Source organism: Salvia miltiorrhiza, chromosome 2, assembly GCF_028751815.1.
Source record: "Salvia miltiorrhiza cultivar Shanhuang (shh) chromosome 2, IMPLAD_Smil_shh, whole genome shotgun sequence".
Lineage (NCBI taxonomy): Eukaryota > Viridiplantae > Streptophyta > Magnoliopsida > Lamiales > Lamiaceae > Salvia > Salvia miltiorrhiza.
The window spans coordinates 12,938,677-12,952,194 of record NC_080388.1 but is presented as its reverse complement, the minus strand read 5'-3'; the positions used below and the strand labels follow the sequence as shown (position 1 = coordinate 12,952,194).

The window sequence follows — 13,518 nt, the reverse complement described above, 5'->3', positions numbered from 1 at the left end:
TTACAAACTAGTCATGCCCTCTTATAAACTGTTGAAAAACTTATAAGCTAGTTATACCCTCTTTAGATAGAAAGGGTGTTTAATTGAAGTTATAAGCTCCTTAAAACAATTTATAAACTATTTAAGTAGTCATAAATTTATTCAAGAGTGGATTTTGAAAATATCCTATTTGTTTTAGTAAATTTAAAAATTGTCCACTAAGATAAAAACTTAAAAAAATGGGCGCACTTACCATTTTACCCTTTAAAAATTCGCACATTTCACAACCAGTGGAATTCACAACTAAATTTTTTTGATTGTGAATTCACAACCATAATATTTTAGTTGTGAATTCACAACCAGTCGAATTCTTTGGTTGTGAATTCAAGTAATTGTGAATTTGAGTTTTTAAAGTTTGAATTCACAACTAAAACTAGAATTTATTTTGGTTGTGAATTCATAGATGTGGCCGTAAATTCACAAATTCAAAAACATTAAGTTGTGAATTTATAAATCTTATTGTGAATTCAAGAAAATTAATTTGTGAATTCAAGATTTTTTTTTTTTTTGCTTGGGGGTGGGTGGGGGTAGGGCACGGGGGAGTTATTATTTTTTTTTTTTTTGGCTTGGGGGTGGGCAGGGTGGTCGGGAGGGGTTGGGGGTTGGGGTCGGGGGTGGGCTGGGCATGGGGAAGCAAAAAAAAAGATTTTTTTTTTGGCTTGGGGGTGGGTGGTTGGGGGGGGGGGGGGGGGGGGGGGGGGGGTGGAGTAAATTTTTTTTGGCTTTGGGATGAGTGGCTAAATTTTTAAATTTTAATGTTAGGGATAATTTTGTACTTTTACACAAAAACTAGCCATTTTTCAAAAAATTATTTCATAGGCTACATTTTAAATTTACAATATAAAAATGGACACTTCTATATATTACCTCTTTATTCAAAGCGTTTGACAAAATAAGTTATTAAATTTCAAAAGCTTATAAACTCGCCTAAAATAAGTTTCTCTACTCCAATTCTTTTTCATTTTTTTTAATTTTATATGCAATAATCATTTTACAAACATTATTCAACCATAATTTACTATTTTCATCATATATTCTTTAAAATTCATCTCTCTTCAATTTTCTATCTCTAATAATAATTTTCTCTCTATTTTACAAGCTTAAATATTCCAATACTTTGATAACTTATAAGCTCTTGATAAAATTATGCGAACTCTTTAAATATCTTATAAACTGTTGAAACTTAGAAGCTCTTTGAAATAAGTTAAGTGAAACAGCGTTCGAGTCGCCACAAAAATGAAGATGCTATCTGTTTATTCATACAATCCTAAGAAAGAGCCATGACAAAGGACGCTCTGATATATACCATAAACAGAAGTAAACAAGCTACATATCATTCATCAAAGTCGATACAGTACCATACGCATACGCGGACGCAGCCGTTCAAAGTCACACTCACAGGTATCTTTTTTTGTAACAGTAGACAAAATTTAAATATACACTAGCTATAGTGGACTGAAACTTTACGCACCCACAAAGAGAACTCAGAAAGCAAACGGAAACAAAGGTGTCTCTCTGGCTTGTGTTGCAACCTCACAAGCCTAACTTCCTACAAGGAAGTAGATAATTGGGGCTGTCATGGGCTCCATTGCTTACCAAATTTTCCAACAGCAAACGGCGACCATTTGTGTCCACGACTTCCTTCTCCATGGAATAATTCATAATCACTTGTTGATATGCTATATAACCGGCTCTACCAGAATAGCAGCCTTGGAGGAACCATGGACACAGGAGTTTGACAGAAAAATTGAGTGAGCTTTTTCCTGTTATTCTTCATCACCCGAGTTCATCGGCGTCCTGCAACCGGAACATCTGAATTTCGTACAAACAAAATGCTTTATTCCGTTTTTTAGGGTCTGGTATTAGAGAAAATACAAAATTGCAATAAATAAATGATTGCAGATCCTCTTAAACTCAAACAGTAGAGGGTAAGGTTCACAGTCGCAACCAGCGGAAACAAGATATGATAGTACGATATGTGACATTTCAACCCAGACTAAAAATTGTAACCCTTAAAACTTATCAAGCTCTCTGTTTTTTGGAATTTCAGGTCATTCGTGTTTTCTCAGACAAATAATTCCTCTCAAGTTCACATTCATTGATCTGAACAGTATTACCAAGGCTATAACTTGCGCACTGAATTAACAGTGCATCCATATATTCCAAACCTTTCTCCCAACGAAGTGAGTGATTAGAGTGTAGAAAATTAATTGTATTGTAACTCAGCACTTCAAAAATTTTGTCTGCTTAGCAAACAGATAAATCAGAGAACCTAATTTGCACACAGCATTGGCAAACTACGTGGCACACTACCAAGCTGGGAAGAATATCTAACTAATGCTGATGCACAAGTAAGGCGGATACCAAAGAAATTTGAGATGGAAAATTTCAAGTAGATGAACATAACAGTAAATCAACCTCCACCACATGTTTCTGAACCTTCGTTGCATGTTACCAAATAAATTATTACACAATACACAATAAATTGAAAAAAGTAAGACTAATATGTGCGGTAATGCAGAGAACAATAGTCTGATAATATTGAAATAATTTAACTAGCCATATATTATAGTTTCAAACTTCAAGATTGCTTATTTCAATAATATTTTCCTTCACCGATGGAATCCTCCTATCATAAATACTTCATCTTTGTTGCATTTGACCTATACAGTGTACCAAAAATAGCTACAAGTCCTTCAAGAAGGAGAAACACTAAGCAATAATAATTAACAATGTGATGTAATGCAAAAAATTGCAAAGAAAATGCAAGCAGGTCTTGGGTAAGTGAAATGCAGACAGAGGCAGCACCATTTCATGGATATTAAGTTAGGAGTAATCACATCGTCTAATAATTTTCTTTCCCATTCTTCACCTTACGAAAAAGGTTAAGGAAAAACCGGATTGCATTTAACTTTTAGAATCAAATCACATCTAGACATTCATTTCCTTAGGATTGCTTTAAAGCGTATCAAGTGAATAAGAATTTTCAGGTTCAACCACAAATATCACGACTCACAAGAAAGTTCTTAATATAAATTCCAACTACAGAATACAGGTGAAACCGACATGATATCAAAGAAGGCCGACTAATACAAAGCAGAGTGTCCATAGTCAACAAACACTTCAGCTTACAATTCGAGAGAAGTGTCCCACGACTAATTTGGGTAAAAGATAAGAATTAATACATTGATAAATGTGGGGTATATGTTTGGTTGTGGTCAAGAGACGAACTAGAAAACTAGTATTTTTTTTTTTCACAAAAACACAAGAACTATTGGTGCTCAATAGCATGATTTTGTAACTATACCAAAATATATATATATATACACACTTCGGGTAGGGCGTATTTGCAGAGAACGAGAATATAAGCTTTTATAGACTTTTCCTCTCCACAAGAAGACAAAATACTTTGCTCTATGTATAGAACTGTCCCTCCCATTGACACTGTTGCCAGGAGGGTAGTAGGACCCATGAAAAGAGCAAATAGAAACTACTAGCATCAAGTTGACATGACTAAATCGACGGCGACGACACAAAAAATTTCTCACTCATATAAATACAGAACCGATCTCCATATGTAACTTCAGTTAGCGTGTAACTATGTAAGTATTACAGAACCGATCTCCATATAAATACGTAACCGGGTAAGAACCCAAACCATAATGGGGTCAAGTTATTTGACACAAGATGTGTTGTGATTCGATACCTTTGGTTGGAGGCTCTTCTTCTAGTGCTTCTGTTCTTCATGTTAGAGTACCAACTTGAACCCTTCGGACAAGAAATCATCATCCCTGAGAAAAAGAAAAACTCAAAAATCAACGCAAGCAAGATAACAATTTAGGCCAAAGATATTCACCAAGAACTCAGAGGTTAAACTTTCGCCCATCAGCCAAAGAAAAACTCAAGAATCAAGACAAGAGATAACAATTTACGCCACAGATATTCACCAAGAAGTCAAGTTAAAATTTTCACCCATCAGCCAAATCTTAGAATGCTGGCCACATATATGATAGCAACAACCAAGGTAAATTTGTATGTGAAATTGCATCGAGCAAATTTCTAGGACCAAAACTAATAATTGCACAATGTGATGTTACATTAAAGAACTTAGCCAAAAAAACACTGCAATTCTATTGGTTGCAAGTGACATCCAGAAAATAATATTCAAAGTTGACTTGATAATACAAGTAAACCCCAAGTCAATATAAATTCCTTTATAGTCAGCCAGCCAACATATGTACATACATAAATTCCCATATAATCAGACAGCTAATACATCACCTTTTGCTTCTGATCTTTTCCTTTTTCTTCTCCTTCCGCTGCACCTTCTTCTTCACCTCATCCATGCCATTATCAAGCGCAACGAGACTCTCAACGCAAGCTTCAGCATAGAACACAAATGGCAAACCTTCAACAACAATCTCCTCACCTGTGTTCGTTCCTAAATCATACCAAACAAGCCTCTTATCATCAATATTCAACAGAACCCTAGCGCCGTCCCTGGCATACATCAATGGCTTCACGATATCGTTCCGCTCGATCAACGGAGGGCTAATCGTCAGCAGCTTCACCCAAGATTCTCTCACTCCATACTCCTTCATCACCCAAATCACAACCCTGTACCTACTGGTGCAAACCACACAGAGGCACCCATCAAGCACATCCAAGCTAACATCGACGCCTCGGAGCCGGATCCCGGGCGGCATCATTATTGGAGAATGCTTCTCGCTCCTCAAATCGAAAGCCATTATCACCGCCACGGCGCCGTCCATTTCATCCAGATCTTCCACAAGGGTATGCATAGCCCCGTTGACGTGCACGCGCCAATTCCCCCTCAGGAACGGCAGCGGATAAGGGAAATCCCCAATTCTCCGCCACGAATTTGATCTGAGGGCATAAATCTTCGTCTCCGAAGCCATCCAGATATGAGTTATCTTATGCCTAAATTCCGCAACCCTAACAACCTTGTAATCATCGCTCACCGGATCGTATCCGAATCCATACGCAACCTTGCCGTAGGATTCAAACGGAGCTTGCAATTCAGTCGAACAATTGGGCAAAATCCTGTAATCCCTGGAGAAAGGGTTCCACAGAACAGGTGGATCGCTCATCACGAGAACTATTCCGTTGCAGGAATTCGAGATCCCATCGACGCTCTTGTAATAGAACGGCGGCTTGATGACGTGAGCCCTGTCGAGCGCCTCCATATCTACGCTGTAAACGCCTAGGCCGCCGATTATCAGATTCCGATTAGAGATGGAAATCAGCGATTGGCGCAGGTGCAGCTTGATGAAATTCTCGCTGTCAATCAAAGAGCACCACGCTTTCGCGACAGCGCGGAAGCGCTTGAGCGATTTCACCGGCAGGCGGCGGAGGATGTCCTCGACGAGCTCAAACGGCAGATTCGGCATTTCTATCTCTGTGAGGTGTACCAAGTCAGAAGCGTTTCACGGTTTGGTTTTCTTCGATTGTTGGAGCTTTGGAGAGGGGTTTGTGTGAGCCGTAAATCTCACATGAGTCATGTGATTGCTATTTTGGGTTCTTCGATACGTGAGTCTTTCGATAAAGTTTATGTATTTGGTGATGCTATCAGAAAACCTTTGTTTCTTTTGTTAATAGTTGGCTTGATTTTGAAGAATTCGAAAGGGATAAGAAAAGTAAAACGCAGTAAAACATTGGTTGGTAATAAAATTGTTGGAGATGGAAATGGAGGAGTTGGCGACGGCGGAGTGGTGGGGGTAAATCTGTAGCTCTAGGTGTTGATAGCTAATGCAGCGGCATTTAATAAGAGCTGTCATCATCTTTTCTTCTTTTTCTTTCGGGTAGTTGCCGAAGACTTTCTCATGTTACGGATAACAAGTTGTTGGACTGGACCCATACTTGATTCGTGTATACTCTAATACACTATTTTTTTTTTTTTATGAAAATACGAAAATAAAATAAATAAAGAAAAAGGTACAAAAGAACTTGGGCATAACCAAGAGAGTACAAGTCGCCAAGTTTCAAGTGAGAGCAAGGGACAGAACGGGAGGTGCTATTCCTAAGAAAATGAAGCAAAAGTATATACTTGACACATCCTTTGCATTTGGACGGTGCCATGAGGAAAAACAAATCTGAATTTAAATCAATCAGTTCAAGGGACTTTAACACAAGTCCCTCCGTGATTTCAGCTGTGGTTGGAGTTTTGGTTCAATAACTGCCGCTCTGGTGCTTCAGCTCACGAGCATCAGCGTTTGAACTTCAATTCAGGAACCATCACTCTGAACAAACAGCATTGAGTTCTTCAGATCAGGTGCATTCGTTGAGTCTTTTCAGCTTTGGTGTGTCATCTTTAGGGCTACCGCATCAGCTGTGGGAATTGTTGCCTCTTGAAGATCCAGAAGCTTTGGGCAAGAAATCCAGAGTTGGATGAGCAGCGCGATGCAGAGCTGGATGGGCAGACCAGCGGGTGGGCATTGCTGGGATTGCGTCGCTGAGCTGGAAAATCGGACCAGGGCTGGATTTTTAGACCAGAGCTGGGTTGCCAGGTATACCCTTATACACTATTATACCCAAAGGAAGTCAATCGTGTACTATTCTTTTTCGGTTACAAGCACTTATAATTTTTTTTTTTCATTTACTCACTTTTCACTTAGACTATATTTATCAGCAACCATCCAACCACTCAACGATGCAACCATCTTTAATATTTAATTATTTTCTCTCTCTTTCACATCATCAATATTCATCCTAACCCAACCACCTCTATTTTAACTGATTTATCAATGACCACCACAACATCCAACCACAACATTATACTCCCTCCGTCCGCCAAAAGTATTCCACTTTGGCCGGGCACGGAGTTTAATAAAATGTGTGATGATGTTGATGTAGTGGATAAAGGGCCCCACCACTTTATGAGATGTGTGGTTGAGATTGAATTTCGGGTGAGTTTTTTGTAAATAAAGAGTGTTTGTAAGGATAAAATATAAAGGTGGATGGTGGGACCATGGCTTAAAAAGGAAAGTGGAATACTTTTTGCGGACGCCAAATATAGTAATTGTGGAATACTTTTGGCGGACGGAGGGAGTATTAATTATTTTATTATTATTTTTAATTATAATAATTTTAGTAATATTAAGTATAAATTAAAATAGAAAAATAATAAATTAATAAAAATTCAAAAAGAATGTACAAAATACGAGAGAGTGCACAAAATATTCGAGTTAGCACGATTATGTAACATATTAGAATTGTATGCATTCTGGTTTAGCATAATGAACAAACAAAACTAATGCTTTTGAAAACAATTATATGTAGAGAAAAAAATGAGAATAATGAACAAACAAAACTAATTATTTCGGAAATAATTATATATAAAGAAAAAATGAGAGAATTTAAATGTATGTTAAAATATAGCAAAAGTTATCTCTATTTATAGAGAATAAAAAAATATAATTTTTGATATTTTTAATTTATTTTTTAATATTCTATATAAAAGATATGGTAATTTTATATGTTAATTTAAATAAAATCTATAAGAGCACCCGCATCGCGGGTACTCGAGGAGGTCCTCGAGGAGATGGCCGGCTTCGAGGAGGGCGATGCGGCGTGGAGGTCCTCGAGGAGTACCCGAGTTATCGGGTATCCTCGAGTAGGCGCGTGCTCTGCACGCGCCATAATTAAAAAAAAAATACTATTATTTATATTTGATTTTCGACCGTTTCTTCAATTTTTTTTTTTTTTTTTTGCTTTCCAACGGCTCTTTCAACGGCATTCTTCCATTTTCCTTTTTTTTTTTTTATCTTCTTTTCTCTCTATAAATAATACTTCTCCCTACAACTCATATATCCGGAGTGGCGTTGCTTCGTGAAGAGTCCATCAATGGCAACCAATCCGAAGGAGGCAAGGTTCAAGAAGATGCAAGAATCGACACGGAAGGATGTGGAACGCGCCTTCGGAGTCCTTCAAGCTCGATGGGGAATCATTCGAAGTCCGGCGCGCAATTGGTACGTAGAGCACTTGAAGGACATCATGTTGTGTTGCATCATTCTCCACAACATGATTGTGGAGCACGAAGGTGAAGCGGCTGCCAACTGGAGAGATGATGACGGGGCGTCTAGCAGTGGTTCGACGGAGAGTGCTGGACAAACACCGGTGGCCTTCGAGGAATATGTGCGAAGGGATAGCCTTCTCCGAGATAGACAACTACATGCTCAGCTCCGATATGATTTGATTGAGCACCTTTGGGCACGTTTCGGACCTCTAGGGCCAGAGTAGTTAATTTTTAGGAATTGTTTTTATTTTATTAAAGTTTTATGTAATATTTAGGATTTTATAATTAATGCAATTTAAATTTGTAATAAATTGTGTTATTTAAATTTGAGCAATTAAATTTAAGGGAAAAGGTGCAGATACACCCTCCTAGGTGTAGCCCTTATAGCGTATACCTCCCCTTACTCTATGTGAGTGCAACTAAACCCCCAAACTCAAAAAAACGAAGCAAATAAGCCCCTCACCCTAGACGCCGTCTTCTCACCGTCAGTCAACCTATTTTTTTTTTAAATTTGCTGTGGGGCCCACCCATTTCCTCCCCACAAGCTTCCACTTCCTCCCCACCGATCAAATCGCTTTCCAATTCGAACTTCTCAACCCCCAGAACGCAACAACAGTTGGGGAGAGAAATCCACGCAAACCCCACTATGATTCTGTTGATATCCGAGTTGAATTCAAACAAATGGCCGAGATTTTCTACAATCGCTCTGCAGACTGAGTAAAACGCCGTGCAGGCAGTCCGGGAGTCGAGAGAGAAGCGGCGCGAGACGGCGGAGAACAACGCCGAATGAGATAATCGGAAGAGGGTTGCAGCGAGGGCGGCATTTGGGAGTAGGGGGTGGAGAGATGAGGTCAGAGAGGGGGTGAGGAGGCGGAGGAGCAGAGTGAAGGAAGGCTTGGAGAGGTTGAAGAATTGAACCCACCGGGGATCGTAATCGGGAGAGGTGGCCATGAAGCGGTCGAACCAGTTCTGTTGAGGTGGCGGGGATAGGGGTGGGGGAAGGGGGTGCGGGGATGGAGATGAGAGAGAGGAGGTGGAAGAGAGAGCGAGAGGTGGAGGAGAGAAGTGATTCTAGGGCTAGGGTTTGGGAGGGCAGGAGGTGGAGGTCGTGGCAGAGGAGGAAGGAGCGGGTGGCGGAGATGAGCGTGGAGATCGCTGTGGAGAGGTGTTTGTGGTGGCTGGATTCAAATTCTTGAGAGACGGCGATGGCTCCGACAAGTTGACCCAATTGGGCCTCAAAAACAACTCCAGGATTCTCGCCGGCAAGTGACTTCAGATGGTGGGCCCCACAGAAAATTAAAAATAAAAAATAGGTTGACTAACGGTGAGAAAACGGAGGTTAGGGCGAGGGGGGTATTTGCACCCTTTTTCTTGAGTTTGGGGGTTTAGTTGCACGCACAGTGAGAATGGGGAGGTATACGCTATAAGGGCTACACCTAGGAGGGCTTATCTGCACCTTTTCCCTAAATTTAAATGAAAAACATAAAATCAAAACTAATATTATCAAGTAGGCTATCAAGGAACCCCAATGCAGCACTACCTACTCAATAACACAAACACTATCAAGTAGGCTATCAAGGAGGCTATCAAGGAGGTCCCAATGCGGATGCTCTAAAGCAAATAGTAAGAAGAGAGAGAGAGACCACATGGTCTCATTTTCCTTGTGGTCGACCATGGACTCTTTCACCCTTTTCATTTTTTAATTTTTTTTCATTTGTTTTAATGATATGGCGGTCGACCATGGCAAAAAAAGTATGCCGATAAAGATGGTCTTAACACGCAACTATTCTTTTTCGGTTATGAGCACTTTTTTATATAATTTTTTTTTCATTTATTCACTTTTTCACTTAACACACAAAATACTAACTCCTTAAAATTCGTGCCGAAAAAAAAATGCTCAAATTTCGCGAAACGAATGGAGTAGTACTCACTCCCATTTTTAATTTAAAACGATGCTAAATAGTCATATTATTATCGCTCACAAATTAGTTAAATTAATACTCCCTCCGTCCACGAATTAAAAGCTCCATTTCATTTTCGGCAAGAATACTAACAAAGCTGATAAAGGTGTTGTGAGTTAAATATAAGGGTAGTTGATTAAATTGATAAAGTAGTTGACTAAAGTGTTAAAGTATTATGTGGTGGGTCCACTAGTTATAAAGTGTAATAAATATAGAATATAAAAATGATAAAGTTGTTGTAAAAATGGTAGTAAATATAGGAAAAGAAAAAGAGTAAAAAAGTACAAAAAGCACAATAGGGCTTTAATTGGTGGACAAAACTTTAAGTGCAAGCAGGGTTTTAATACGTGGACGGAGGGAGTATGTTCTTTCGTGTGGGGCACACGAATCAAAATATATTATTATTTGTAATTATGTAAAATTAGTAAAATATCATTATTTACGAGTTAGGTTAGTTGCTAATAAAAAATATTTTTTATTAATTTAAATATTACGTCATTCGTCCCACGAATCTTGAGTCACTTTTATTTTTCGGCCATCCTACGAATCTTGAGTCATTTCCTTATATGGCAAAAAAAATCCTTTTATTCATCTTTTCACTTTTTCACCTACCACACTTAACACATTAAATACTATTTTCTTAATTCCCGTGTCGAAAAGAATTGACTTAAGATTCGCGGGATGGAGGAAGTAGTATTTTATTTGAAATAATAATAATAATAATAATAATAATAATAATAATAATAATAATAATAATAATAATAATAATAATAATAATAATAATAATAATAATAATAATAATAATAATATCAATTCAATAAATATAATATTAAATTTAATAAGCCGTATAATAATTATTAAATTTATTGATTATAAAGCAAATAATTTTAATCATTCTCATTTTGAGCAAATTACTAAACCATCAATATAACAAAATTAATAGACCAAACTTTATATAACATTTTGGACTTTTAAAAGTCCAAACTATAATATTATTAAAAGTCTATAGTTAAATCACCGAAAACTAATTAAAAAGATAAAAAATAAAAAAAATGCAAGCAACATAAAAGTAAAAGTAAAAGGATAACAATAAATATAGAGTGGATTTTTAAAATGACCACTTTCATATTGTAAAATTAAAAATTGTCCACTAAGATAAAAATATTAAAAAATGGCCAGTGTTACCAAAATACAGTTCACATTAAAAATTAAAAAAAATGTCCACTTTACATCACCCCTTTAAAAAATCTCGCAATTCACAACAAGCGTGAATTCACAACCAAAAATTTTTGGTTGTGAATTGTGAATTCACAACCAATCGAATTCACAACCAGAATTTTTTGTTTGTGAATTCACAACCAGTCGAATTCACAATCAAAATTTAATTCACAACCAGATTTTTTTGGTTTTGAATTCATAACTGAACTGAAACCCTAAACCCTAGTTGTGAAATATTACGATTGTGAATTCACAACTGAACTGAAACACTAAACCCTAAACCTAGACCCTAGTTGTGAATTATTACAATTGTGAATTCACAACTGAACTGAACTGAAACACTAAACCCTAAACCCTAAACCTAAACCCTTGTTGTGAATTATTAAAATTGTGAATTCACAACTGAACTGAACTGAAACCCTAAACCTAAACCCTAGTTGTGAATTATTACGATTGTGAATTCACAACTGAACTGAAACAGTAAATTCACAAATGAACTTAATCAGTAAATTCACAACTGAACTGAACTGAAACCCTAAACCCTAAACCTTAAACCCTAAACCCTAAACCTAAACCCTAATTGTGAATTATTACGATTGTGAATTCACAACTGAACTGAACTGAAACACTAAACCCTAAATCTAAACCCTAGTTGTGAATTATTACAATTGTGAATTCACAACTGAACTGAAACAGTAAATTCACTAATGAACTTAATCAGTAAATTCACAATTGAACTGAACTGAAACCCTAAACCCTAAACCCAAAATCCTAAACCTAAACCCTAGTTGTGAATTATTATGATTGTGGATTCACAACTGAACTGAAATAGTAAATTCACAACTGAACTTAACTGAAACCGTAAACCCTAGTTGTGAATTATTACAATTGTGAATTCACAACTGAACTAAAACAGTAAATTCACAATTGAACTGAACTGAAACCGTAAACCCTAGTTGTGAACCCTACACCCTAAACCCTAAAATTTAATTCACAATCAGAATTTTTTGGTTGTGAATTCACAACCTGAATGTAATTCACAACCAAATTTTTTTAGTTGTTAATTGACAATCAGTCGAATTCACAACCAGAATTTATTTTGGTTGTGAATTCAAGTAGTTGTGAATTTGAGTTTTTAAAGTTTGAATGCACAGCTAAAACTTGAATTTATTTTGGTTGTGAATTCAAGTTTTAGTTGTGAATTCATAAATTTGGTTGTGAATTCATAGATGTGCTCGTGAATTCAAGAACATTAAATTGTGAATTTATAGACCTGATCGTGAATTTAAAAACATTAAAAAAATAATTGGCGTTATGATATATGCAAATGTTATTTTATTAAAATGCAAAGATATATGCAAATGTTAATCAAAATGAAATCACTTACAGCATTACATCAAACATTTTACAAAAATTACCAAACAATAACCATTATAACACCCTATGTAGGAGAGAGAAAGAGAGACTCAACAAGCAAGAAACCGAAACATAGTCTTTTACCAAATTACAGAACAATATCTCCAATAAACACTATATGCAGAAGAGAGAGAGAGAGAGAGAGAGAGAGAGGAGATCTAAAATCATTGAGCTCTGAATCGAACAGAGGGAGAGCGCGCGAAGGCTCGAGTCGCGGTAGAGGATTTGGAGGTTCCGCTGCTACAGCTCCGCCGGCGGAGGCATAGAGAGAGAGAAAGAGAGCTGCAATAGGGAGGCCGAGATCTGGTCGCCGAAGTCTAGTAAAGGATTTGGTGGCGAAGGCCAATATCTCCAACAAACACCATATCCAGATTCGGTAACCAGGGGGCTTAGCCCACTGGCCACCGGGTCCTCACTTAAGTGAAGTGACCTGGGTTCGATCCCTCTTGGGAGCGAATTGGAGATTGGAGTTATAAGGTGGATTTGGGTGAATGGAGAGATAAGGTGGTTCTTGGAGTGGATGGGGGAACTAATTACTAACATCTAACATGACTTTGCCCGATCAAAAAAAAAATCCAGATTCGGTGGCGAAGGCTCGAGTTGCGGTGGAGGATTTGCTGTGCGTCGCGGTGGTGGTGGTTCGCTGTGCGGCGGTGGCCGGCGACTGTGGAGCGGCGGCAAGGACGAAAGGGAGAGCCGGAGAGGGAGAGGGAGAGAAGAGAGAGAGAGAGAGAGAGAGAAGATAGAGAAAATGAGTGTGCGATAGAGAGAGAGGGAGAGAAAAATGGCTACTTTTTTAATTTTTATTGTTAGGGGTAATTTTGTACTTTTACACAAAAACTGGTCACT

At 37.7% G+C, this 13,518-nt stretch overlaps 1 protein-coding gene and 1 pseudogene across 8 annotated transcripts; both read right to left on the bottom strand.

Annotated features, from left to right (window-relative positions):
* Positions 1-1,320: 1,320 nt before the first annotated feature.
* LOC131011260 (F-box protein CPR1-like) lies at positions 1,321-6,642 on the bottom strand. Of its 8 annotated transcripts, none has more exons than XR_009096821.1 (3): positions 3,896-6,642; positions 3,746-3,830; positions 1,321-1,895 (listed from the first exon to the last, which is right to left on the bottom strand). XR_009096821.1 is itself a non-coding variant. In XM_057939047.1 (3 exons), the coding sequence occupies exons 1-2, from the start codon at positions 5,448-5,450 to the stop codon at positions 3,788-3,790; spliced, it is 1,173 nt and encodes a 390-aa protein (XP_057795030.1). In that variant the 5' UTR covers positions 5,451-6,642; the 3' UTR covers positions 1,321-1,895; positions 3,746-3,787. The 8 variants fall into 8 exon arrangements, 4 of the variants coding, with proteins under 4 accessions (XP_057795030.1, XP_057795029.1, XP_057795031.1 ...); XR_009096822.1 differs by having other exon boundaries at positions 1,321-1,836; XR_009096820.1 differs by having other exon boundaries at positions 3,972-6,642.
* Positions 6,643-8,563: 1,921 nt separating this feature from the next.
* LOC131008015 (uncharacterized) lies at positions 8,564-10,011 on the bottom strand (annotated as a pseudogene).
* Positions 10,012-13,518: the final 3,507 nt, after the last annotated feature.